This window comes from Dendrobates tinctorius, unplaced genomic scaffold (assembly GCF_039654945.1).
Source record: "Dendrobates tinctorius isolate UK_male_01 unplaced genomic scaffold, ASM3965494v1 ptg000028l, whole genome shotgun sequence".
In the NCBI taxonomy this organism is placed as follows: domain Eukaryota; kingdom Metazoa; phylum Chordata; class Amphibia; order Anura; family Dendrobatidae; genus Dendrobates; species Dendrobates tinctorius.
In genome coordinates this window covers 17,956,260-17,982,643 of record NW_027361696.1, presented here as the reverse complement: position 1 = coordinate 17,982,643, position 26,384 = coordinate 17,956,260, and the positions used below count along the sequence as shown (strand labels likewise).

The window sequence follows — 26,384 nt, the reverse complement described above, 5'->3', positions numbered from 1 at the left end:
TTGTGGATAGTCCTAATTTCTTGGGGTAAAGCCTTCCAGAAGATTGGCGCAGCGCAGGACAAGTCTTGGAGTCAGGAGTGGGAGGTATGGATTAGTGCCGAGGTCGGTCGAAAGTCGTTTGCAGAGCACGGCGGTCAGTTAGGCTGATAGACAGAAATGAGGGAGGAGATGTAGGGGGGTGCCGCACTGTGGAGAGCTTTGTGGGTGAGAACAAGTACTTTGATTTGGATCCTATAATAAATGGACTGCCAATGTAATGATTGGCGAAGAGCGGACACATCCGAGTACCGATTAGCCAGATGGATGATCCTGGCTGCTGCATTAAGTATGGACTGAAGAGGGGAAAGTCGAGTAACGGGGAGGCCAATTAATAGAGCATTGCAGTAGTCCAGGCGGGAATGGATCAGAGCGACAGTGAGGGTTTTTGTTTCCATGGTGAGAAAAGGGCTGATTCTAGAGATGTTCTTTAGGTGTAATCAGCAAGAGATTGCATATGGGATGTGAAGGAGAGATTGGTGTCAAACATAACACCCAGACAGCGCGCCTGCTGCCGGGGTGGTGTTATGGTGCCATCCACGGAGAGGGAAATGTCAGATTTATGGAGGTTCATAGATGGCGGGAGCAGAAGTTGTTCAGTTTTTGAGAGGTTGAGTTTCAGATAGAGCGTGAACATGATATTGGACACTGCGGACAGACAGTCACTGGGGTTCTGTAGCACAACGGGGGATAAGGTCGGGGGATGACATGTATAGTTGTGTGTCATCAGCATAAAGACTATTCTACTGGTGCAGTTACTGTGTACATACATTACTGATCCTGAGTTACATCCTGTATTGTACTCCAGAGCCACACTCACTATTCTGTTGGTGCAGTCACTGTGTACATACATTACTGATACTGAGTTACATCCTGTATTATACCCCAGAGCTGCACTCACTATTCTGCTGGTGCAGTCACTGTGTACATACATTACTGATCCTGAGTTACATCCTGTATTATTATCCAGTGCTGCACTCACTATTCTGCTGGTGCAGTCACTGTGTACATAAATTACTGATCCTGAGTTACATCCTGTATTATACTCCAGAGCTGCACTCACTATTCTGCAGGTGGAGTTTTCTCACATCATATTTTTTTTTTCTTTTGCCCACAGTGGAGGATCAGAAGGAGACCACCATTCTCCTCAGTCCGGAGTTGCGTCAGAAAGAGGTCAAAATGAATTTTCTTAACCAACTGACATCAGTGTTTAACCCCCGAGGATCCTCGTCATCATCCTCGTCATCACACATGCAGGTCAGTAATGTTCTAGAAGCATCCACATTGGCTTTCTTATTTTCTGTTATGTCCTTGTGACCCTGCAACTATGTCGGGAAAAAAAAGTGTACTGCTAAATCAGAAATAAGGATTTTTTTGTTTTGTTTTTTTGGCGAATGGGGTGACAAGACCGGTTCATCGGTGACTAGTATAGCTCCTGTACAGCTGAACATGTCGCCCATTTCCTCCAGTGTCTAAAAACGCCGTCCAGTTTTCATTCCCCTATTTCCTTTTCCTAAAGCATTTTTTTTTTTTTTTGGAAATTTTGTTTTTATTAGGTGGAAACAGAAGTGGATGACACGACATCAGATCCGGCATCAGCAGCGAAAACAAAGAGCATCTTCATAGCGCAGAACGTGGCCAATCTCCAGGAGCTGGGTAAGCCTGCGTCGGCTGCGCCCCTGGGGAAGGCTCCTGCTCAGCGATTCCTCCTTTCGTTCTCCATATGCAGGGGGTCACCGCCTTAATGTATCCACCTCTAATATCTTTGGATGTGTAACTCAAGCATCCACCTTCTTGTAACCTCTCCTTGTATTTTAGCTTTGCCCTTTGTTTGCTGCAGGTGGGTCAGAGAAGCTGCTCAGAGTTTGTTTGAACCTGCCATACTTTTTGAGATATATTAACCGTTTCCAGGACGCAGTTTCTGCCAATTCCTTCTTCATTATGCCGGCGACGGTTGGCGATGCCACAGCTGTTCGCAATGGGTAAGAAGGCTACTGTTATTGGGATCATCTGGTGCCTCTCACTTTTGCATCAGGCAGTAAGTGGCATTAATGACATTGCGCCTACCTGCCTCGATCGTGTACGCAGCCTAACAAACCTGATGTCATCAGCACCGCTCACCTGGATTCGGTGCCAGACATCCCCTTAAGTTTTGCATACGATCCCCTTTTCTCAGCTGCGCTATATATTGGTGGTGATCCACCCATTTCAATGTGTACTGCACACTTCACTCCTTAAGATGCCAGGTTCTGCATTCAGGAAGGTTTTAACCCTTTGTCCTGAAATTTAACAGGTTTCACTCGCTTGTCATTGATGTGACCATGGCACTGGACACACTCTCTCTGCCCGTCATGGAGCCATTGACCCCTCCACGACTGAAAGACGTCACCCTCCTGGCCCTGAGCTGTTTGTATGCTGGTAAATGTCACTTCTGTTCACTTATTTCCTCTTTCATCATGTCCCTTACATGACCATGACCGCTTCTCTTCCCCTATGTGAAGGTGTAAGCGTGGCTACATGCATGGCGATCCTCCATGTTGGGGGCACCCAGCAGGTGCGGACTGGATCTACAAGCTGCAAAGAGGAGGACTATGAAAACGATGCAGCCACCATCGTGCAGAAATGTGTATGTTTGTTCTTCTGCTGCCGGCGTCTGTGCCTGTCATATGATTAAATCACACTAATTAATTTTTGTTTGTGATAGCTGGAAATCTACGAGATGATAGGACAAGCGATAAACAGCTCGAGGAGAGCGGGTGGAGAGGTAGGAAGACTAGATTCATCATTGCTTGTCATCTGCGCTGGATTCCAGTATAACGCACCCAGCCCTCTGTATCACGTCGTCTTCACTTGTGGCTTAGGCTAGTTTCACACTAGCGTTCGGCAGAGCTGCGGAGGGCTGCGTAGTTCCTTCGTGAAGCTCCCAAAATGCAACATGTTCGCCACAGCGTCAAAACGACGCAAGCGGAGGCATCCGCATACATCCGCATGGCCTGCGGTACGCAATGTTTAAGCTAGGGTACGCAGGACGCATGCAGACGTAGGCGGAGCTTCACGGAGGAAGTGCGCAGCCCTCCGCAGCTCTGACATCCGCAAATGTGAAGCCGGCCTTATTCAGGGTCTGGGGTTTTTGTTTTGTAGCATTACCAGAACTTCCAGCTCCTTGGGGCCTGGTGTTTGGTGAACAGTCTGTACCTGATCCTCAATCTCAGCCCCACTGCCCTGGCAGACAAAGGCAAGGAGAAAGATCCGCTGGCAGCGCTCCGAGTCAAAGACATTGCCCGGACAAAGGAAGGAGTGGGCTCCCCAAAACTGGGCCCAGGAAAAGGGTATGTCTGCACATGGCAGAGATGCACACTCATCAAAGGAAACGTTAAGGTTTTATTTCCACATAGATCCAGATGCCCGGGTTATATCACGAGATATAGCTCAAACTCTCATAAGACTGCAAAAATCTGTTTTTCCTACAGGCACCAAGGGTTTGGGGTCCTGTCTGTTGTCCTCGCTAACCATGCAATCAAGCTGCTCACGTCCCTCTTCCAAGATCTGCAAGTTGAGACTTTGCACAAGGTGCTTGATGTCTACCACCTTATTATACTGCAGCCTGGCACAGTCATAGCCATTTTATATATTTTCTGTACTGTTCTTCCCTTCCTTTCTACAGTGGGTAAACTCTGCCCTCCCTGACAACACAGATGCCTAGTCCTCTCTCTCCATACTTTTAATCAGTCATGTCACCAGGTCCCAATAAATATAATGAAGCAAATAAGCAATTAAAAAAAAAAAAATAGAATATGTACAAAGTTGTAAAAGCCTGGAAGTTGTGCAGCTGAGGACTCCTCAGCACAGATTTATTATGACCTCTGATCAGTAATGCTTTCATTTATTGAGTTGCAGACTTCAATCACAATAAATGCAAGCCCTGCAAAAACCCTAAATCCCATTTACAACTATACTTTGCATTTTCTTTAATTTTGCTTTTTAATTTCCTTTCTAAACAGCAAACCTGGAACACAGATGGCCCCCTGGCCGAGCTGAGCATCACAGGCCAGAGCACGTCCATCCAGAGAATACAGAGACTCATTGATTCCGTTCCTTTGACAAATCTGCTCTTCACAGTTTTATCTACATCTTACCGAAAGGTGAGGAGGTTTCTGAGCTCATTGAGATCATTTTTTTTTTTTCTATGAAGTCACATTTTGGTGTTAAATAGTTGTAGACCGTGAGGTTCGTTATTGGTACAGACTCTTTAATTGCATACTAAATTTTTTCCCTCTTGTGCTCACAGGCCTGTGTGTTACAACGACAGAGGAAAGGCTCCATGAGCAGCGACGCCAGTGCATCCACAGACTCTAACACTTACTATGAAGACGACTTCAGCAGCACAGAGGAGGACAGCAGCCAAGGTAACGTGCACAACTGTGCTGCTTATTACTGGCATAGGATAGGGGAAGTAAACAAGTCTTGGTACAAACTCGTCAGTATGATTTTTAGGAAATGGAGGTGAGTGGATACATTTGTAGGACCTGGTCCAGTGTCCTTGATGGGAGCCATGAGAGCCACCTCCTGCCAGCTGGCATTTCCAGGTCTTACGATGACACCAGCTAATCCGAAGAGGAGCCAGGGATGCCAGCTGGTAGAAGGTGGTTCTCGGGGCTTCTGTCCAGTGGCTGCAGGATAGTGACCAGGCCTCTGCCCCATGGTCTTGCCAATTGATATGCTCAGCTCTACTAAAAATATATATATTTTTTTCCGTTCACACCCTGAGCAGCTTGCAAAAGTTCTTCCATCAATTTTGGAAGCAGACATTGATTTAGCGCTAGTCTGTCAGTCACGTGACTTTATTCTAATACTTGATGTGTTCATACAGATGATGACAGTGAGCCCATCCTGGGCCAGTGGTTTGAAGAGACAATCTCTCCAAGTAAAGAAAAGGTGCCTCCGCCACCCCCGCCGCCGCCGCCTCTCGAGAGCTCCCCCAGAGCCAAAAGTCCAAGCAAGCAGAACCCTGCGGGAAATGGCAATATCCTGGCCAGCCGCAAAGATCCAGAACTGGTATGAATCGCAACCTAGCAGTGTTATAACCTTCCAATGGAGCCTCTTATTCAATGGTAACGTGACCTCCGTCTTTCTCCAGTTCCTCAGCCTCGCCTCCAACACCCTGAACTTCATCACCAGCTGCATGCTGAACTCCCGCAGCAACTTCATCCGCAACTACCTGAGCGTGTCGCTGACCGAGCAGCATATGTCCACCCTGGCATGTATCATCAAGGACGTGGACAAGGATGGACTGAAAGGTGCTGAGTCTTTGGATAAGGATGCTGTTACTTTGCTGAGAAGACCTAGTTCCTCACTTTTTTTTTTTTCCCCCCTTTTCTAGGCTCATCTGATGAGGATTTTGCTGTGGCTTTGTACCAGTTTAATCATTGCTTGGTGACGTCTGATCTCCAGTCTCCAACACTGCAGGTAGTTGCACTTTTTTTTATCTTTAAAGGGAATCTGTCATGTCCCCCATGCTCTTCAACCAGCAGCATTCACTTATTTATAAATTCCCTGCCTAACCAGCCATGTATAACGTTTTATGGAAAAATTAGGTTTAAAAGAAGCCTTTATATTGTCCCCGGTTCCTATGCTAATTAGGGCTTTGACTAGTCGATGGGGTGTTATTTGCCCCAGACTATTCAGCCCTCTTTCCATGTTATCACGCCCCTGTGGGCGTGATAATATTTTCTGCCTTCATCGCTGGCCCCTGCAAAATATTGCACACACATCTTGGCAGCATTGCTGCACCTCTCATCCTGGTGTAAGCTTCCCAGCTTCAGAGGTGCACTGCGCATGACCGGATGTTCAGAAGATGGCCTCCGGTCATGAGAGCCACCTCTAGAGCCGTGAATCGTACACCTGGCTGCAATGACGCTGTCCAAATGTAGGTGCGATTTGCAGGAGCTGGCGAGGACGACTGCTCCTGCAAATTATCATGCCCACAGGGGTGTGATAACATGGAAAGAGGGCTGACTAACACTCCATCAACCAGTCAAAGCTGTAATTATCTTAGAAAACAGGGACAATATAAAAGCTTTGAAAAGAAAAAAAAAGTTATGCAGGGAATATCATTATATTATATTTTTTTGTAATTTATTTTTTCCTCTTTTTGTTTTAACCCTTTTATTGGCAGAGCGCTCTTCTCCAGCACCTTGGCATTGCTCCGCTCAGTGAGGGTCCATGGCCCCTGTACATCCATCCTCAGAGTCTGTCTGTCCTGTCGCGTCTCCTGCTGCTGTGGCAGCACAAGGCGAGCGTGCAGGGAGAACCAGATGTACCTGAATGTCTCCGTGTGTGGGAGAGGTGAGCGCAGGATATGCTTCCATTTATAAACTTGGGGCCATCAAGCTATACCAGACGGGCTTCTGTAGTGTTAGAGGGGCTGGTTGCTACTGAACCCCCTCCACATCTCCGTGTGTCACCATCCGGCTTCTTTTTCCTACGCCTCATTGGGGGACACAGACCCTGGGTGTTATGCTGCTTGCCATTAGGAGGACACTAAGTGAACACAGAAAAATGAACTCCTCCTCTGCAGTATACACTGTGTTCCAAATTATTATGCAAAAAATATTTCCTCATTTTCTCTAAATTACCTATATGAATTGCAGTCATTATAATAGCGCTATATAAAAATAAAGATTAACATATTCCGCAGCGCTTTACAGTTTTGCACACATTTTCATCTCATTGTTATTTTCCAGTCATCTAATATTCTAGTATAATTGCAATGTTTTTGAACAAACTGCCTATGAAAACAGTATATTTTTAAAAATAAGAAACACTCAAAATGCATGTTCCAAATTATTATGCACAGTAGAGTTTTCAACCTTTATTTACTCTGTTGCCTTATTGGGGGACACAGAACCGTGGGTGTTATGCTGCTGTCCACTAGGAGGCGACACTATGCATAATCTGAAAAAGAATAACTTTGGCTCCTCCTCTGCAGTATACACCCCTGGACGGCGTCAGCCTTCTCCAGTTTTTGCTTAGTGTCGCAGGAGGCACACCTAAGAATTTTTTTTTTACTCCGTCTTTTTCCTGGATTTTTTTCCAAAGGACTACAGATGAAGAAAAGCGGGTCTCCAGCGAGACTCCCGGCATGGCTTCCTCCTCGGTCCCCCATTAGGGGTACCTGGTTGAGGTCGAGGTGGCTATTCCCCATGTCGCTCCCTCCCCAGTCCCTCGGGTACTGGTTCGAGGTCGAGACCCCCCCTCCTTCCTCAGTTCCTTTCGGCTCTGAGTCGAGGTGACGATGAAGCCCCCTGACGGTGACAGCAGCACCCTCCCTAATTCCCCTCTGGGGGTATTAGGTTGAGACACGGCAGGTAGGGCCTGTACCAGGCACCAGGGACCCCAGTCCACCTGTGGGCTCCTTTTGGGACCGGGGGAGGTGCAGAAAGGCACGGCACTTATCAGAGATCGGGCTCCCTGCGCCCCGGTCTCTGCGGCAGCAGTAGCTATATAGCGCCCCAAAGTGACCCTCCACAGGGCCCCAGTCACGGCCATGGCCCCACCGCCAGCCTTCCTTTCATTCTGGGGGGGGTCTGGTTTCTGAGCTCATTGAGATCCCCCCCCCCCCCCCCGGACGACCATGCCATCCTGGAGCCCTGCTGGGCGGGAGATCTCAAATTTAGGCCGCGGCTTCGGCCTAGCCGAAGTCGCCGCCCCATTCCCGCCCCCCGGATGACGAAAATGACACTGCAGTGTCATAGAAGGGGCGGATCGAGGCAGGAAGGGCATGCTTTTACATAGCTCAGCGCGCCCTTTTCCAGCTCTCCGCCCCCTTCCCTCTCCACCTCAGAAGCCGGTGGCCAACTTGCTGCACCTGAAGGAAGGCAGCACAGCAGTCTGTGGGGGGCACAGGACGTGGGACTTATCAGCGCTGGACCTAAGGGGGAGCACCGGTGGGGTAAGATCACAGCTGGGTTCTTTGTACTCAGCTGTGAATTCCTATAACCTATAGCGCTCTCCTACTCCTTTCCTCTGCGTAGATACCCCTGTAGGCCCTCCACTAATCAGCCTAGGTACTATGTTGGGCTCAAGGAAAAGAACCAGGCAAGACTGCTTTCATGCAGTCTGCACAGCCTGCTACTGCGCCGGAATGGGCGACTCAGATGTCGCAGTCTATGACACAGTCTATAGATAACCTGACCTCCACATTACTGCAGGCTCTGCAGGGTCATGTCTCGGCTATGAACGTTACCCAGCAAAGGGACGTCCGGTCTCATGAACAGGGCGCTTCCGACAGTTCGAGGCGTAAGCGGACCCACAGGTCGCGTTCATCTGCGTCCTCACATAGCAGTAGGTCTTCCCCCTCCAGGGAAAGACACAGTGGCCTCAGGTCACCGAGGCCATCCCCTGATAGAGAAAAACAATGCGGATCTCCACAACGATCCCAGACCACGGGAAACCTCCGCTCTAGTTCGCCCGCTAGGGAGCTCCTTAGCGATGCGCAAGACTCAGGGCATATGTGACTCCAATTCAGATAACGAAACAGCGAACGTTTTGCTCCCTTGTCCCCCCTAGCAATACTGCGATAGTTGAGGATGTCGTCTCTTCCATCCTTCGGGTGCTGGACATTTCAGATCCAACCCCGGAAGCACCAGAACGCAAGATTTCCTTTGAAAGTGTTCAGAAACCATCGAAGGTCTTCCCTAATCACCCGGAATTTCAAAAAATCCTTTCTAAGCATTTTTCGCAGCCTGAGAAAAAATTCGCCAATCGCAAGTATTTGGAAGCAAGGTACCCCTTTCCACAGAAAGACACCAAGGATTGGACAGATCCGCCTGAAGTGGACCCTCCAGTCTCTAGACTAGCAGCACAAACGCTTCTCTCGCTGCCGGACAGTTCAACCCTCAAGGACACAGCAGACAGACAAGTAGAACGCATGGCTCGTTCAATCTTTGAAGCGGCAGGTGCCTCTCTAGCTCCCGCATTTGCTTCAGTTTGGGTAGCCAAGGCCATCATGGCCTGGGCTGATCTATTGTAAAAGGGCTTTCAAGCTTCAAATCCTCAGCTGGCGGACCAGGCGGTGCAAATTGCAGTAGTGGCAGATTACATGGTCCATGCAGCGTTGGACTCTGCAAGAGTGATAGCGGGAATAGCATCAAACACCATCACAATCCGGCGTATTCTCTGGCTAAGAGAATGGAAAACGGATGCGGCCTCAAAAAAGTCTCTAACAAATCTCCCGTATTTCAGTGGCCGTCTTTTCGGGGAAAAGCTGGATACAATGATATCCAACGCTACCGGGGGCAAAAGTACTTCCCTCCCTCAACTAAGACCAAAACGCACGTTTAAAAAACGTAATCAATCTCGTTTCCGATCCTTTCGGAATTCTTCAGGCTGGTCCGTCTCACGCCCAGCACAAAACCGTAATCATTCCCCCCCGCAGGGACAACACACGTGCGGCACAGAGGCCGGACAGGAACTGGCAGTCAAAGGCAAGCCAGGCAAAATCTAAAGGAGGAAAACCTCAGACTTTTCCCTCATCTTGACTCATGCCCTCTGGAAGACACCCCACTTGTAGGCAGATGACTGCTACTCTTTCAGCAGGTCTGGCTGCCTATTACAGAAGACAAGTGGGTCAAGGAAATAGTGTCTTCAGGATACAAAATCGAGTTTACTACCAGCCCACCGCACAGGTTTTTTCCCTCTGTCCCTCCAAAATCCCCGCTCAAAGGTCAGACCTTCCGTCAAGCGGTTTCTTCCCTCCTGCAAGCAGGAGCCATAGTGCTAGTCCCAGCAGAAGAGCGCTTCCGAGGGTTCTACTCCAACCTGTTCGTGGTGCCCAAGAAGGGAGGCAGCGTCCGACCCATACTAGACCTCAAGCAACTCAACAAGTATGTTCGAGTTCGTCACTTCCGCATGGAATCCCTCCGGTCAATCGTTGCGTCCATGGAAAAAGAATATCTCGCCTCCATAGACATACAGGACGCATACCTGCATATACCGATTGCTCCCGCCCATCAGAGGTTTCTCAGATTCGCAATCAACCAAGACCATTACCAGTTTGTGGCCCTCCCGTTCGGTCTCGCCACGGCTCCCAGAACATTTACAAAGGTCATGGCAGCTACCATGGACGTTCTGCACTCCAGAGGCATAGTAGTCGTTCCATACCTGGACGACCTTCTCATCAAGGCCCCCACCCTCACGATCGACACTCTGAGACGCCTGGGATGGTTAGTCAATTTACATAAGTCCTCGACTACCCCGAGTCAGTCTCTGACCTTCCTGGGGATGCTATTCGACACCTCCAAGGGTCTGGTGATTCTCCCCAGGGACAAGGCACTGGCTCTCCGTCTGGGAGTTCACACACTCCTCCGCAAGTCCCCCAGATCTCTCCGGTATGCCATGAGAGTACTTGGCAGGATGGCAGCAGCAATGGAGGCGGTACCATTTGCCCAGTTTCACCTCAGACCCCTTCAACTGGCCATCCTCAAGTCATGGGACATGAATCCGTTCTCCCTCGACAGGGAGTTCCGGTTATCAGCAAACACCAGGAGGTCCCTGCACTGGTGGCTCGAGCCAACCTCGCTTGCAAGGGGAAAATCCTTTCTCTCCGGTCAATGGAAAGTTTTGACCACCGACGCAAGCCTTATGGGTTGGGGCGCGGTGCACCTACATCACAGAGCGCAAGGCAGGTGGTCACCAAGGGAATCGACCATGCCCATCAACATCCTGGAAATTCGGGCCATCTTCCTGGCGTTGAAAGCCTTCCATCACTTGCTAGCAGACTCTCATATCAGAGTACAGTCAGACAATGCCACGGCAGTGGCATACGTGAACCATCAAGGCGGCACCCACAGCATCCATTCGATGACCGAAGTAACACGTATCCTACAATGGGCGGAGGCTGCAAGGTCGGTACTCTCCGCGGTCCACATTCCTGGTGTTGGACAACTGGGAAGCCGACTATCTCAGCCTACAAGGAATGGACTCGGGGGAGTGGTCTCTCCATCCTGAAGTCTTCTGTCAGATCTGTCATCGTTGGGGGACCCCGGACGTGGATCTGATGGCATCCCATCTCAATGCCAAGGTTCCCAATTTCATGGCCAGGACGCGCGATCCGCGGTCGCTCGGAGCAGATGCCCTGGTTCAGGACTGGACCCAGTTCCAGCTTCTGTACATTTTTCCACCCCTCCCCCTGATCTCCAGAGTCCTGAGGAAGATCAAACAAGAGGGTGTTCCCACCATTCTGATCGCGCCAGACTGGCCCAGGCGTACATGGTACGCCGACGTCATGCAACTCACAGCAGACGCTCCCTGGCGTCTCCCCACACGTCCCGACCTCCTGTCACAAGGCCCGTTCTTCCACCAGAACGCAGGGGCTCTCAATTTGACGGCGTGGCCATTGAGACCTGGGTTTTGACCCAAGCAGGTTTTTCACCGGACGTCGTTAAAACCATGATCAGGGCTCGAAAGCCAACTTCAGCCAGGATTTACTAACGTAACTTGAAGGTTTTCTTCACATGGTGCGAATCTCGTGGGCAGATCCCACTTCCCTATTCTCTTCCAAAGGTCTTCGGTTTCCTTCAGTCAGGCCTGGATGCCGGGCTATCCCTGGGCCCGCTGAAGAGCCAGGTGTCAGCGCTTTCAGTGCTCTTTCAGAGGCGTATTGCTAACAAGCCGCAAGTGAAGACTTTTCTCCAAAGGGTTTCCCGATTGGTTCCCCCCTACAAACGTCCGTTGGAGACGTGGGACCTCAGCCTGGTCTTGACAGCACTACAGTCACCTCCTTTTGAACCCCTTAGGGTGGGCTCACTCCGCTTTTTATCACAGAAAGTGGTTTTCCTGGTGGCAATCACCTCGCTACGCAGGGTGTCTGAACTTTCAGCTCTTTCCTGCAGACAACCCTTCCTGGTTTTTCATCAGGACAAGGTGGTTCTCCGTACAGTACCATCCTTCCTTCCGAAGGTCGTGTCCAGCTTCCACCTCAATGAGGAAATATCACTACGGTCTCTTTGCCCGGCTCCCGTTCATAGGGTAGAGAAGGCTCTGCATACGCTTGACCTTGTCAGGGCATTGCGTATTTACGTGTCTAGGACTGCTCCCTTACGAAAGTCTGATTCACTTTTCCTTCTTCCAGAAGGCGTTCGCAAGGGCCTACCGGCTTCTAAAGCCACCCTTGCTAGGTGGATCAAGTCCACCATTCAAGAGGCTTACCACCTCAACAATTCTCCCCTTCCGGCCGGTATCACGGCACACTCTACGCGGGCGGTAGGGGCCTCTTGGGCCATTCGGCATCAAGCCTCGGCACATCAAGTGTGTAAGGCAGCCACTTTGACTAGCCTGCACACATTTACAAAACACTACAGAGTGCATACCCAGTCCTCAGCGGATGCGAGCCTGGGTAGACGGGTCCTGCAGGCGGCAGTACCCCAAGTCTAGGGGACTGTCCGCACAATATTCGTCCACTGCTTCCCACCCAGGGACTGCTTTGGGACGTCCCACGGTTCTGTGTCCCCCAATAAGGCGACAGAGTAAAGGAGATTTTTGTGTACTCACCGTAAAATCTTTCTCTTAACCTTTAATTGGGGGACACAGCTCCCACCCTGTTGCCCTTGCGGGCCGTTGTTACGGTTGGGTTCTCATATTGTTGTTTGAGCTTGTTTATAGTAGCCTTTTTTACAGGCATGGTTATGTTTCTGGTATATTCCTCCTAATGCTTTTGCACAAAACTGGAGAAGGCTGACGCCGTCCAGTGGTGTATACTGCAGAGGAGGAGCCAAAGTTAATCTTTTTCAGATTATGCATAGTTTCGCCTCCTAGTGGACAGCAGCATAACACCCACGGTTCTGAGTCCCCCAATTAAAGGCTAAGCAAAAGAGATTTTACGGTGAGTACACAAAAATCTCCTTTTTATTTTGAACAAAAAAAAATGGTCAATTGTGAAATTATAAGCATTATCAGCTTATTACAAAATGAAATCAACAGTTTTCAAGTCAAAACTTTATTCTAGGTGATGTTACATTTGCACATAGGACCCCTTGTTCGAAAAAAGCTTCTTAACTCTCTCGTCCATTGAATTTGTCAGTTTTTGGATGGTTTGTGCTTCAATTGTTTTGCATGTGGACAGAATACCCTTCCAGAGCTGTTGCTTAGATGTGAACTGCCTCCCGCCATCATAGACACTCCTTTTGATGATGCTCCAGAGGTTCTCAATGGGGTTGAGGTCAGGGGAAGATGGTGGCCACACCATAAGTTTGTCCTCTTTTATGCCCATAGCAGCCAGAGATGCAGATGTGTTATTTGCAGCATGAGACGGTGCATTATCATGCATGAAAATGATCTTACTGCGGAAAGCACGGTTCTTCCTCTTGAACCATGGCAGGAAGTACTGTTTTAGAAACTCCACATAGATTATGGAGTTCATCTTGGCCCCTTTAGGATCCCTGAAGGGGTAAACAATCTCTCTCCCCATGATTCCAGCCCAAAACATTACTCCACCTCCTCCTTGTTGGCGCCTTAGCCGTGTTTTCATGGGGTATCCATCAATCAACCAGCCATCCTCCACTCCATCCATCTGGACCATTGTCTTACCGAGTTTTCACCGTAAGAGGGGCAAGCCCCTTACGTACGTAGCGCTCACTAATATCCTAATTAGGCAAGAAGACTACTAGGTCTTTATATCGGTAAAACAATTTATAGTTTATTAATATAATAGTCCAATATATATGTATTATAGGCACATGAATTATAGCAGCACTAGTCTAACATCACATGATCATCATCATCATCATCTATAACATAGAGAAAGTCATCATCTATAACATAGAGAAAGTAAGCATCAATATATATTACCAGATATTGCAGCATCACTCCTCCATCGGGGGACTCGACTGGTGAGGAGGAATATCCAGCAGCACATCATCACAGAAGTTATGCGTCCATAAAATCTCCTGGAATGTCCCCGCTCACCAGTGAGAACCCCCTTTGTTATATGCTGTTTACGATCAGATATCAGTTCAGTCATGCGCAGTACACTTTTTGTAAGTAATACTCATATAACATGTTTACGTTTGACGCCTGCATGATTAATTCTTGAGTTCATAATCAGCTCATGTCATACAGGCACTGTATAGTTGTCTCCCACCTAAACCTCCATGCTCTTATCAGGTCATGTAGCGGTCAACCCTTTCAGCTATCTGCTTGGCGCCTGCGTGGTTAATTCTTGAGCTTGTAATCAGCTCATGTCACGCAGGCGCTGTATAATTGTTTTTTTTTCACTGAAACCCCCATGCTTTTATCAGGTCATGAAGCGGTCAACCACTTCAGCCATCTTAAACTGTGCTGAATTAAATGCAAAAAGGAATAATAAGACCCGTGATCACCTAATCTGGAATCTGGACACCTATCTTCTTCATGCACACACCATACATATCACATAGGTATCACAACCATCGAGCGTTGCACGGCACTCATCGGTGAACAAAACCGTTTGGAAGTCAGTCTTCATGTATCGTTTGGCCCACTGGAGCCGTTTCTGCTTGTGTGCAGTGGATAGAGGTGGTCGACAGGATGGCTTATGCACAGCTGCAAACCTCTGAAGGACCCTGCATCTTGTTGTTCGGGTGACGTTGGAGGCACCAGCAGCTTCAAAAACTTGTCTGCTACTATGACAAGGCATTTTTGCAGCTGCTTTTTTAACCTTACGCAATTGCCTGTTGGAAAGAGTCCTCAATTTTTCCTTAGCACGCACACGTGTGTGCTGGGAATCAGCTACATACTTCTTGATTGTGCGATGATCACGATGAAGTGTCTTGGCAATGTTGATTGTAGTCATGCCTTGACCTAAATACTCCACAATTTGTTGCTTCTCAGCAGCCGACACATCCTTTTTCTTTCCTATTTTGGCAAAAAACGTAGGCTGCTTAATAATATGGAACAGCCTTCTTAAGTAGTCTTGCCTTTATTTGGACACACCTGCCAAACTAATTTGCATAGGTATCTGCAATTGCTTTCAGTGATATAAAGAGCCCTGACACACATCACCATCAATGAGTTAAAATGACAAACAAAAAAAATTCTAACCTTATCACTCCTAAACTCTTTTTGCATAATAATTTGGAACACAGTTTACACCCTCTCGCTGGCTGAGATTTCCTCAGTTCTTGCTTAGTGTCTGTAGGAGGTACTTGGGTCTGACTTCAGACCCCAACATTTTTATTTTCGATTTTTGATATTTTTTCTGTAAATTTTTATTTTTTAATTAACGGAGTGAAGAGGGCGACGGACTCCTTTCAAGGATCCGCTCTCCCCTGAACCAACAGCAGGCGAGAATGCGGAGTATACCTCCCCGTTCCCTTTCCTGCGACGACTGGGGCATACCTGATTCTTCTCGGTGATGGTTCCTTTACGTTCCCGATCTCCCCAAACGGATATGAGGGAAAGTGCACGGAGTAGACTTTAGGAGTGCTTTCGGATGCCCTGAATCAGCCCCATAGCCTCCCCATCCCCCTGCCCATAGGGAGGATCGATTGAGGTATACCTCCTTTAAGAACTCCTCCGGCTCTGCTACATCGCCCGGGAGGATGAGATTTGCAGGCTCCTGGACAGCGCGGCCACCGAATTGGAGGTATGGGATCGGGTCCTGGTCCCTGGGAGAAGCGCTGACTTAGTATCAGCAGCAGTATACCGGCGCCCCATTGCGGGATTCCCCGCTTCACCCAGCGCTCACCGCAGGAAGGCCCAAAAATTTATTTCCCAGCTTTTCGGCCTGCTAGGCCGCAATTTGCATAGCGCTGCCCACCGTTAGCGCCGCCTCCCACGTCTTTGGCGCTTCTCGCCCTGTACGAGAGGCGCCCTGCTAGTCTCGGGGGGCCATGTCCTTTTCACCTCAGGCTCTGTGACGGCTGCGGGGGCGCGCGCACGTAATGACAGCACCTGGTGACGCTAAAGGGCCACCGCTATTCCTCCCGGAGACACAGCATCAGGACCGTGGGTAAGCTGCATCTGCCCTCAGAACAAAGCTTAACCCCTTCTCTGCACATTCCCTGCGGCTGCAGCCTAGGCTCTGCCTGTAACCCTTTCAGGGGCGCTATGTCTCAATCTAAGGAAGCTAAAAGGGGCTACTAAGAAGCACACTATTCTTTACCGCTTGTACCACTTGCAAGACTGCCTTGCCCAGTGCCCAAACTAATCCGTTATGCACGGATTGCGACCCGGCTTGTGCTCAAACGCCATCCGCTGCAAGTTGCTCCCTGCGTTTAGTCCACCTGAGTGGGCTGCATCCCTGTCACGGTCTGGGAAGTCACTGACCAAGGCTATAGACTCCCTCCGGGAATCCTCTTTAAGTCAGAACGCGTCTTTACCGCCCGAGGAGGGCTCTGGCGACGGCCGGGAACCGTCCACCAGCAGGGGCCGTACTCGTTCAAGGGATGGTTAGGTCTCCAGAAAGTGGACCCATGACGCGTCTCCTAGTCACGCTCGCGCCTCAGCATCGACGAGTTCTGTCTTTCGCTCTCTCTTTCGCTCTCCCTCTCCTAATCGCGGCAAATATGACTCTGAATTCAAGTCTGACACGTCAGTCCCTGAGAATCCCCCAAATGACAAAGAGTTGCTTGATTCTCTCAAAGAATCAGTCAACAAGATTCTGACGGACGAGGAAAATATTCCCGCTCCGGAACACATTATCTCCTTTAAGACTAAACCTGTATGCAAGGTATTTGTCAGCCATCCGGAGTTTAAGGACATTGTCCAAAAACATAGGGACCGGCCACATAAACAGTTCACAGGGCAAAAGCCTATCGAGGCTAAATACCCCTTTGCTCCAGATCTAATGAAGGATTGGTTACAGTCCCCTTCGGTGGACCCTCCTGTATCGCGTCTTGCTTTTAAAACGCTTCTATCTGTTTCTGAGGGCTCTTCAGTCAGAAACCCCTCCAATCGTCAAATTGACTACCTCGCTCACTCAGTTTTTGATGCTTCAGGAGCGGCACTTTTTCCATCTTTCGCGGCGACTTGGGTGGCTAAGGCAATGGCTGCTTGGGCAGAACTCTTAATTACTGCCTTCCAAGGTAGCAATCTTCCTCCGGAGGCAACCAGTGTCGCCAGGCAGATAATTCACGCAGGGGACTTTGTAGTGGACGCTTCTTTAGATGCCACTAATTGCGCTGCTCAGGCAGCCGCTAGTGCAGTCTCCAATAGAAGAGCCCTTTTGGCTACGCGACTGGCGGGCAGATTCCACCTCCAAAAGATCGTTGACTTCCCTGCCCTATCAAACTGGTCGCCTATTTGGAGAGAAGCTGGACCAGCTCATTTCTGACACTACCGGGGAGGAAAGTAAATTGCTTCCCCAACAAATGGCTGTTCAGCCGTTTCGGAATCAACAGCCGACTCGTTTTCGACCTTTTTGCAACAATTCCAGTTGGTCCTCCACAACCTTCGCTTCCGGATCAGGTCGGTCCCCGCGTGGAGACAGATATTTCCAGGTCTCATACAGACCTAACGACTCTTGGAAGCCCAGGTCAAGGGCATCTGGATCTAGGGGAGCCAGATCCAATAGGTCCTCTACACAATGACTTGTTGCGGTATCAGGCGGACACCGACAAAGTAGGCGGTCGTCTACTTTCATTCAGTCACACCTGGCTCGCGGCCCCCCCGACACGTTTTTCCGGTCCTCACCTCCCAGGACAAAGACAACAGCCTTCCTTCAGGGCGTTCATGTGCTGCAAAGGGACGGAGTCATCATTCCGGTCCCTCAAGACAAAAGGTTCAGGGGTTTTTCAAACCTTTTTGTGGTTCCAAAGAAGGACTAAACGATGCGGCCCATACTGGACCTCAAGCTGTTAAATCAGTTTGTCAAGGTACGGCGATTCCAAATGGAATCCCTCCGATCAGTTGTCGCGTCCATGGAAAAAGAGTTCCAAGCATCCATCAATATCAAAGATGCTTACCTTCACATCCCGATTTGCCCGTCCCACCAGCAGTTCCTGCGTTTTGCAATTCGCGAAGAACACTTCCAGTTCGTTGCCTTGCCCTTCGGACTCGCCACTGCCCCTAGGGTCTTTACCAAGGTCATGGTGGCTGTCATGGCCATTCTTCACACTCCGTGGTACTGCCGTTTCTGGACGACCTGCTGATCAATGGTCCGTACCTTCCAGCCTGCGAGGAATAATAATAAACTTTATTTCTATAGCGCCGACATATTCCGCAGCACTTTACATTTCAGAGGGGACTTGTACAGACAATAGACATTACAGCATAACAATAATCACATAGATCATAACAGATACCAAGAGGAATGAGGGCCCTGCTCGCAAGCTTACAATCTATGAGGAAAAAGGGAGACACGAAAGGTGGGTGGTAAGTTGCCCTGATTGTATGGACCAGCCATAATGTTAACTGTGTAACAGTACAGATGCAGAGGGCTAATGGATGCATAAAGCATGTGGGAACATGATGCGGGGAACCTGGTTATGGTAAAAACTTTTGGCTGTGCCCCATAAGGATAGATTAGGTTTATGTGTTGAGGCGGTAGGCCAGTCTGAATAAATGCGTTTTCAGGGCACGCTTAAAATTGTGGGGAATGGGGACTAATCGGTTTGACCTGGGAAGTGCATTCCAAAGAATTGGCGCAGCACGTGTATAGTCTTGGAGACGTGAGTGGGAGGTTCTGATTATTGAGGATGCTAACCTCAGGTCATCAGCAGAACGGAGGGCGCGAGTAGGATGGTATACTGAAACAAGGGAGGAGATGTAGGGTGGTGCTGAGCCATGAAGAGCTTTATGGGTGAGGGTAATAAGTTTGTACTGGATTCTGGAGTGGATGGGTAGCCATTGTAATGACTGGCACAAGGTAGAGGCATCGGTGTAACGATTGGCGAGGAATATGATCCTGGCAGCAGCATTCAAGACAGATTGGAGGGGGGAGAGTTTGGTAAGAGGGAGACCGATTAGAAGAGAGTTACAATAGTCGAGACGAGATTGAATAAGAGAAACAGCAAGAGTTTTTGCGGAGTCAAAAGTTAGAAAAGGTCGAATTCTAGAAATGTTTTTGAGGTGCAGATAACAAGAGCGAGCCAGTGATTGTATGTGGGGGACAAAGGAAAGCTCTGAGTCAAGTATAACCCCAAGACAGCAGGCATGTTGCTGGGGAGTAATAGTGGAACCACACACGGAAATGGCATTGTCGGGTATAGGTACATTAGTAGCGGGAGGAAACACAAGGAGTTCAGTCTTTGACAGGTTCAGTTTCAGATATAATGAGGACATGTTAGACACAGCGTTTAGACAATCGCCGGTGTTTTCTAGAAAGGCTGGCGTGATGTCAGGAGAAGAAGCGTATAATTGGGTGTCGTCAGCATAGAGATGGTACTGGAAACCAAATCTACTGATTGACCAATAGGGGCAGTATACAAAGAGAAGAGTAGGAGGCCTAGGACTGATCCTTGAGGAACCCCAACAGTAAGGGTAAGATGAGAGGAGGAGCCAGCAAAAGATACAGTAAAGGAGCCGTCAGAGAGATAGGAGGAGAGCCAGGAGAGAACGGTGTCCTTGAGGCCAATGGAATGTACCATAGTGAGGAGGAGCTGATGATCCTCAGTGTCGAATGCTGCAGAGAGATCCAAGAGAATTAGCATGGAGTAATGACCATTTGATTTAGCTGTTACTAATCATTAGAGACTTTAATGAGGGCAGTTTCAGTAGAGTGTAAAGAGCGGAAACTGGATTGGAGAGGGTCGAGAAGAGTTATCAAAGAGATAGCGGATAAGACGGGAGTGGACCAGGCTTTCCAGGAGTTTAGAGATGAAGGGAAGATTAGAGACAGGTCTATAGTTAGCGGCACAGTTTTGGTCGAGGGATGGTTTAAGTAGTGGATATATGACGGCATGCTTAAATGAGGGAAAGATACCAGAAGAGAGAGGTTAAATATTTTAGTTAGGTGAGGGATGACAGCAGGGGAAAGGGGCTGGAGTAGATGTGATGGAAATGGGTCACTGGTGCAAGTGGTTGGGCGAAAAGATGCAAGGAGCCTGCTTACTTCTTCTTCTGTGACTGGTTCAAAATCATAGAGTGAGCTAGATACATTGGGGGAGGGAGGACAGTGCATGGTATGAGGTGATTGGGAAATAATTTCCTGTCGGATCTGGTCAATTTTTTCTTTGAAGTAATCGGCCAGATCGTCAGCTCGAAGCTCCGTGGTTGGGGCCTGTACTCTTGGGATGAGTAGAGAATGAAAAGCGTCAGACGTTTAGGGTTATTGGACAGTGAGGTGATGAGGGTGTTGAAATAGGTTTGATATGAGAGGTGAAGGGCAGTGTTGTATGTTCGAAGCATAAACTTATAATGGATGAAATCTTTGGGTAGGTTGGATTTTCTCCACAGACGTTAGGCTCACCTGGAGCACCGCTGCAGGAAACATGTTTGCAGGGTGTGCCAGGGTTGTCGCCGTCTGTGTTGTGGTGGTCTATGTATAGGAGGTGCAAATTCATCCAGGGCTCTTTGACGTGTTTCATTGTAATGCTTCAATGCAGAATCAGGACATGAGAGGGAGGAGATGGGGGCCAATGAAGACTGCAAGTTCTTCATAAGTTTCTGGGTGTTAATGGCCTGTATGTTTCTATAAATATGGACAGTGGTGGTGACCTGAGCAGCCTGGCAGTTCTTGATAGAGAATGAAAGAAGATTGTGGTCAGAGAACGGGAGAGGGGAGTTTGCAAAATCATCCACTGCACAAAGCCGAGAGAAGACCAAGTCGAGGGAGTTTCCGTCTTCATGCGTTGGAGAATTAGTAAGCTGCAAAAGGCCAAACGAGGAGGATCGAGATAAGAGGTGAGTAGCAGATGGGGAGAGGGGAAGAGCAATGGGGATGTTGAAATCGCCCATGATGGGGGTAGGGATGTCACAGGAGAGAAAATGTGGAAGCCAAGTGGCAAAGTGAACCAGGAACTGATGGGAGGGGCCGAGAGGACGATATACCACCGCCACTCGCATGGAGAAGGGGGTGTAGAGTCTGACAGCATGGACCTCAAAAGAAGGGAAGGCAAAAGAGGAATCTGTGGATATCACAGTAAATACACTTTCTCGCCTGGGTTGGTGGAAGATAAACTTTGAAAAGTCTTCCCCTACACCGGCCCAGCAGATTTCTTTTTTGGGAATGATCTTGGACACTTCCCGCGGGTTGGTCATTCTGCAGAAAAGGCCCGAGCCTTACAAAAGGCAGCGCGGACTTTTTCCCGATTAAGTTTCTCTCCATTCATTTCAGCATGAGAGTTCTCGGAAAGAAGGTGGCAGCGATGGAAGCGGATCCATTCGCACAGTTCCAGCTCCGCCCTTTACAACATGCGTTGCTGTTAGCTTGGGACAAGAACCCGTTCTCCCCGGACCGTCGGTTTTTCTGTCCCTGCTGGTCAGACAAGCCCTCAAGTGGTGGACACTGAAATTCTCCCTGAATCAAGGGAAGTCCGTTCTCCTAGTACGGTGGTCAGTGGTGACCACCGACGCAAGTTTTCTGGGCTGTTGGGCGATTTTTCATCACCACACGGCACAGGGTCTTTGGTCAATTCGAAAGTCCCGTCTCCCCATCAACATCTTGGAGATACGAGTGATCAGATTAGCCCTACTGAGTTTCCACCATCTCCTCGCAGGTCACCCCATCAGGATCCAATCCGACAATGGGTGTGGCATTTATCAACCGTCAGGGGGGTACTCGGAGCAGGATGGCCATGCACGAAGTGAGTCACATCCTCTATTGGGCCGAGACCAACCATTCGCCCATCTCAGCAATCCACATTTTCTCAGTCGCCAAGGCCGTGCCTCAGGAGAGTGGTCTCTTCATCCGGAAGTCTTTCAGCAGATTTGCCATCGTTGGGGGACTCCGGATGTGAATCTCATGGCCTCAAGACTAAACAACAAGGATCCTCGATTCATTGTCCGATCGCGCGATCCATGCGCCATCGGAGCGGAGGCCTTAGTTCTGCCATGGCACCGGTTCCGGCTCCCGTACTCTTTTCCCCCTCTTCCCTTGCTTCCGAGGGTCAAGAAAATCAGAGCAGAGGGAGTACCAGTGATCCTAGTCGTGTCAGATTGGCCACGCCGAGCATGGTACGCAGAACTAGTACAACTAGTCGATGACTTCCAGATTACATGGATCTACTCATAGGGCCCGATTTGCCACCAGAACTCCGGGGCCCTGTGTTTAATGGTGTGGCCATTGAATCCTGGATTTTAACACAGGCTGGTTTTTATCACGACGTGATCTCCACCATGATTAGTGCTAGGAAGCCCGTGTCTATGCGCATTTATCACCGCACCTGGAAAACCTCATGGTGCAAGGACCATGGTCGATCCCCTCTGGTGTTTTACATTCCTTCCATATTGGAATTCCAACAAACCGGATTAAAGTCAGGCCTCGCACTTAGCTCGCTCAAGGGCCAAATTTCAGCCTTGTCAGTTCTATTCCAACGCAAAATTGCCACCAAACTTCAGGTGAAGACGTTCATTCAGGGAGTTTCCCATGTGGCGCCTCCCTATAAAAGGCCATTGGAATCATGTTACCTTAACTTGGTTCTCTGAGCCTTACATGAGGCTCCTTTCGACCCACTGCAGGACGTACCACTAACTGTTCTCTCTTGGAAGGTGGTCTTTCTAGTGGCAATTATGTCAATCAGACGAGTCTCTGAATTGGCGGCCCTGTCCTGCCATCATCAGGACAAGGCAGTTCTCAGGACGTCTCCGTCTTTCCTGACCAAAGTCGTGTCTTCCTTTCATCTTAATGAGGAAATTGTTTTGCCTTCCTTCTGTCCGGCACCAGTCCATCGCATTGAGAAGGCCCTCCACACCCTGGATGTGGTTAGGGCTCAGAGACAGTACATCTCGCAGACGGCTCCCTTTCGCAAGTGAGATACCCTGTTCGTACTTCCAGAGGGGCATAGGAAGGGTCTAGCCGCTTCAAAAGCCACACTAGCCAAGTGGATTCGCTTGGCTATTCAGGAATCCTACCGTGTCAGGAACACACCTGTCCCAGCAGGGATTAAGGCGCACTCTACCCGATCAGTGGGCGCCTCTTGGGTCATTCGGCACCAGGTGATGGCAGAACAGATCTGCAAGGCTGCGACTTGGTCCAGTCTGCATACCTTAACAAAACATTACCAAATTCATTCTCCGGCCTCGGCGGATGCAGCTCTTGGCAGACGCATCCTGCAATCGGCAGTACCACAGTGTTAAGTCAGTGGTACATGGGGTACTAGCAGTTGTATACTTCCCACCCAGGGACTGCTTTAGGACATCCCACGGTCTGTGTCCCCCAATGAAGAGTAGGAGAAATGGGCATTTTTGTGTGTAGGCACCGTAAAATCCTTTTCTCCGAGCCAGTCATTGGGGGACACAGCACCCACCCTGTTTAGCCTATTGGCTCACTGTAGCATTCTTAGGTTTTGACATAGTTATTGTTATTTGTTTAATGCTCCTACTTTTTTTTCACCGAACTGGGGAAATCTCAGCCAGCGAGAGGTTGTATACTGCAGAGGAGGAGTTCATTTTTCTGTGTTCACTTAGTGTCCTCCTAGTGGCAAGCAGCATAACATCCACGGTCTGTGTCCCCCAATGATTGGCTCAGAAATAAGGATTTTACGGTGAGTACACACAAAAATCCCTATTTTTCCCGTTTTCGGATGTTGCATGATCGCTGCGGTCAGGTGCCTACTGAGTGATTGGAAAAACATTCTTTTTGCACGCAAGGTTTCTGTGCTAGCAGTACTCGTCCAGAGGTCCCTGACACCCCACCCTGCAGTCTGAGCTTGTATTTATATTACCCCAGTTCTTAAATGTCTCAGGAGACTGGCTGTCAGGCCAGACACTAATATGTTCGCCTACTTACACAATCTTAACTTTTTTTTCCCCAGGTTTGTTGGGACCCTGAAGCAGAGCGCCCTCCAGGGAGTGGTCCCGGGCGACATAGAAGATGTCAACGTGGATCATCTCCAGCTGCTGCTTCTCATCTTTCACAATTTATCAGATGGGGGACGGCAGGATATCCTGTTGCTCTGTATACAAACGCTGCAGGATTTGGCCAGTAACCTGGATTCCCAGTTGCCGGGGGCCCCCCTCCTCCTTGCTAGATTGCTTCTAGTGTTTGACTATCTCTTACACCAGTACTCCAAGCCGCCGCTCTACCTCTTCGAGCAGGTGAGGTTTGGGATGATTTCTTCTCGCTGGTGTCTCTCGTGGGTTCTTTATTTTTGTTTTGCTCTTTATGTGGCTTGTTTTGCAATGTCTTTCTGTGCTGTAGGTGCAGTACAATCTGCTAACACCTCCGCTTAGTTCTGGAGCGTCACATGAGGGGTTCGGCCGTTATTCAGCTTTGTATTATGGATTTAAAGAAGTGGAGGAAAATTGGACAAAACACTGCGCAACTGGTGAGAATATGGGTACCTGTGTCCTCATTACTAAACCGCCCATCCCGGTGGTAAGGTAATTTGGAGGACATGCTTTTTGACATGTAATGTTGGGTTACAGATGTGGCTCCTCAGCCCCGATTCTACAGCATCCTCACCCAGGAAGCCTCTGAGGATGACCTCCACCGTCTTGATGCCGAGGTAGGTCCTTATCCCCAGTGTCAACGAAAGCCAGCCCCCCCCCCCCCCCCCCCCCCCCCCGTGATCTACCCAGTGTGACCCATCTTTTATCTTTCTGCAGGTGTGTGAAGTCCTCTTCTCCCGAGTGCTTAAATATGACGACTTGTACACTGCCCTGATTTCGTTACTGGCCGCTGGAACCCAGCTAGACACCGTCCGGAGGAATGAGAACAAAAGCATCACTGCCCTGGTGAGCGCGATGTCTGCCGCGTGAGGTGCAAAGAAGGGGGCTCTTCGTTTTCTGTCTCGTGACGTGTTTGTGTCCTCATCAGGAGGCTTGTGCCCTGCAGTATCACTTCCTGATTCTGTGGAAGATCCTGGGAATTTTACCACCCTCCATACACTACATGAAGCAGCTGTCGCAGAACGTCTCTGGACCAAGTGAATGTGAGATACTTCACACCTTGCGCTGGGCATCTCGACTCCGAGTGCCATCATATCAGCTCTGGATAAAGGTACTGAGCAAAGATGCTCTGCAAATCTTAATTATTGGACGTAGATGTGAGGATGGATGTTTATAGGATTATCGTCTTGTGTTTAGGATCATCTTGTGACGCAAGGATTGAAACCAGAACAAGCCGCGTCAATGACTGAGCAAACTTCAGCCAAGTGCAACTTGGTTAAATATGACGTAGAAGTCGCTGAAGAGTATATCACCCGGCAGGTGCGCTCCTTTGCCTGCGTCTTTTTATTTATTACTTTGTGCCTTGAAATTGATGCCTAATTATTGGCTTTTCCATTTTTTTTTTATATCCTAGATCTCGACTTATTGCAGCTCTAATGGATACACGTTCGAACAGCTCCGTAAAGGGCCCAACCTGCAGTGTATCTACACATTGGATGCGATGATCTGCAAGGTGCAAGTGTCTCTGGATGAACATTTCTCTAAATTATCAGCTGAGACCGACCCTCACAAGTCCTCTCAAGTGGCGAAGAACCTCCTGCCGGCTGCGTTACAGCTGCTAGACATGTACGCTTCTCTCACCCGCTGTTACTTGTTGCGGAGCCTTCCAGAGGAAGGGATAGAGGAGAAGAAGCTGCAGGGGTATGCAGCCGTACTTGCCATTGGGTCTTCCCGATGCAAAGCCAACACTCTTGGTAAGTAGCAAGAAAATGGGGTTATCCCCTCCATAGATTAATATTTCTTTCTCGCTTCATTGGGGGACACAGGTTGCCATGGTCGTATGCTGCTGTCGCTAGGAGGCGGACACTATGTAAATAATAAAAAAAAAAATAGCTCCTCAGCAGTATACACCTACAGACAGGCACAAGGCAATCCAGTTTTTGCTTAGTGTCTGTAGGAGGCAGACATGGATCTAACACCAGGGCTGCAAGTGTTTTCCTTTACAGGTTTTGTGTGCGTTTTAATCTTTTCCCCTTTGTTTTTCAGATACAGCTCTTCGGGTAACAGGGTGCAGTTTTTCTCACCCTGTTTTCCCACATTTGTGCGACCGAGAGAGCAGTGTGGTATCACCCACATCACCCACTCTCGGACCCGCAGGCAGGACTTTGTCCCCTGTCCCCCTTTGGGGTGTTTCAGGGTGACTCTTGGTGGGCCAGTCCTCGCTTTTCCATATGGGTGACGAAAGCCACATCGGCCTTGCCAAGATACTTCGCCAAGGCATTGTGGCAGCAGCTCCCACAGAGGAGCTAGCAGATTTCGCAGACCAAATTGCCCATGCGGTAAATACCTGTTGAATGCCTCCCTGGATGCGGCTGCTTGCTCGG

The 26,384-nt window shown here is 49.2% G+C and overlaps 1 protein-coding gene across 14 annotated transcripts in view; it reads left to right on the top strand.

Moving 5' to 3' along the window:
• Positions 1-26,384, top strand: part of UBR4 (ubiquitin protein ligase E3 component n-recognin 4) — a 134,137-nt gene that overhangs the window by 7,461 nt on the left and 100,292 nt on the right. For all 14 annotated transcript variants that reach the window (XM_073570313.1, XM_073570316.1, XM_073570312.1 and 11 more), the window contains exons 5-25: positions 1,154-1,293; positions 1,593-1,692; positions 1,877-2,018; positions 2,330-2,454; positions 2,538-2,662; positions 2,741-2,800; positions 3,178-3,365; positions 3,507-3,606; positions 4,038-4,178; positions 4,325-4,442; positions 4,907-5,091; positions 5,174-5,333; positions 5,417-5,502; positions 6,212-6,381; positions 23,925-24,207; positions 24,311-24,437; positions 24,538-24,617; positions 24,718-24,846; positions 24,929-25,111; positions 25,198-25,320; positions 25,415-25,754. In XM_073570313.1, coding sequence (XP_073426414.1) covers positions 1,154-1,293; positions 1,593-1,692; positions 1,877-2,018; positions 2,330-2,454; positions 2,538-2,662; positions 2,741-2,800; positions 3,178-3,365; positions 3,507-3,606; positions 4,038-4,178; positions 4,325-4,442; positions 4,907-5,091; positions 5,174-5,333; positions 5,417-5,502; positions 6,212-6,381; positions 23,925-24,207; positions 24,311-24,437; positions 24,538-24,617; positions 24,718-24,846; positions 24,929-25,111; positions 25,198-25,320; positions 25,415-25,754 — 3,105 coding nt within the window. The remainder of the gene's footprint in view (positions 1-1,153; positions 1,294-1,592; positions 1,693-1,876; positions 2,019-2,329; positions 2,455-2,537; positions 2,663-2,740; positions 2,801-3,177; positions 3,366-3,506; positions 3,607-4,037; positions 4,179-4,324; positions 4,443-4,906; positions 5,092-5,173; positions 5,334-5,416; positions 5,503-6,211; positions 6,382-23,924; positions 24,208-24,310; positions 24,438-24,537; positions 24,618-24,717; positions 24,847-24,928; positions 25,112-25,197; positions 25,321-25,414; positions 25,755-26,384) is intronic.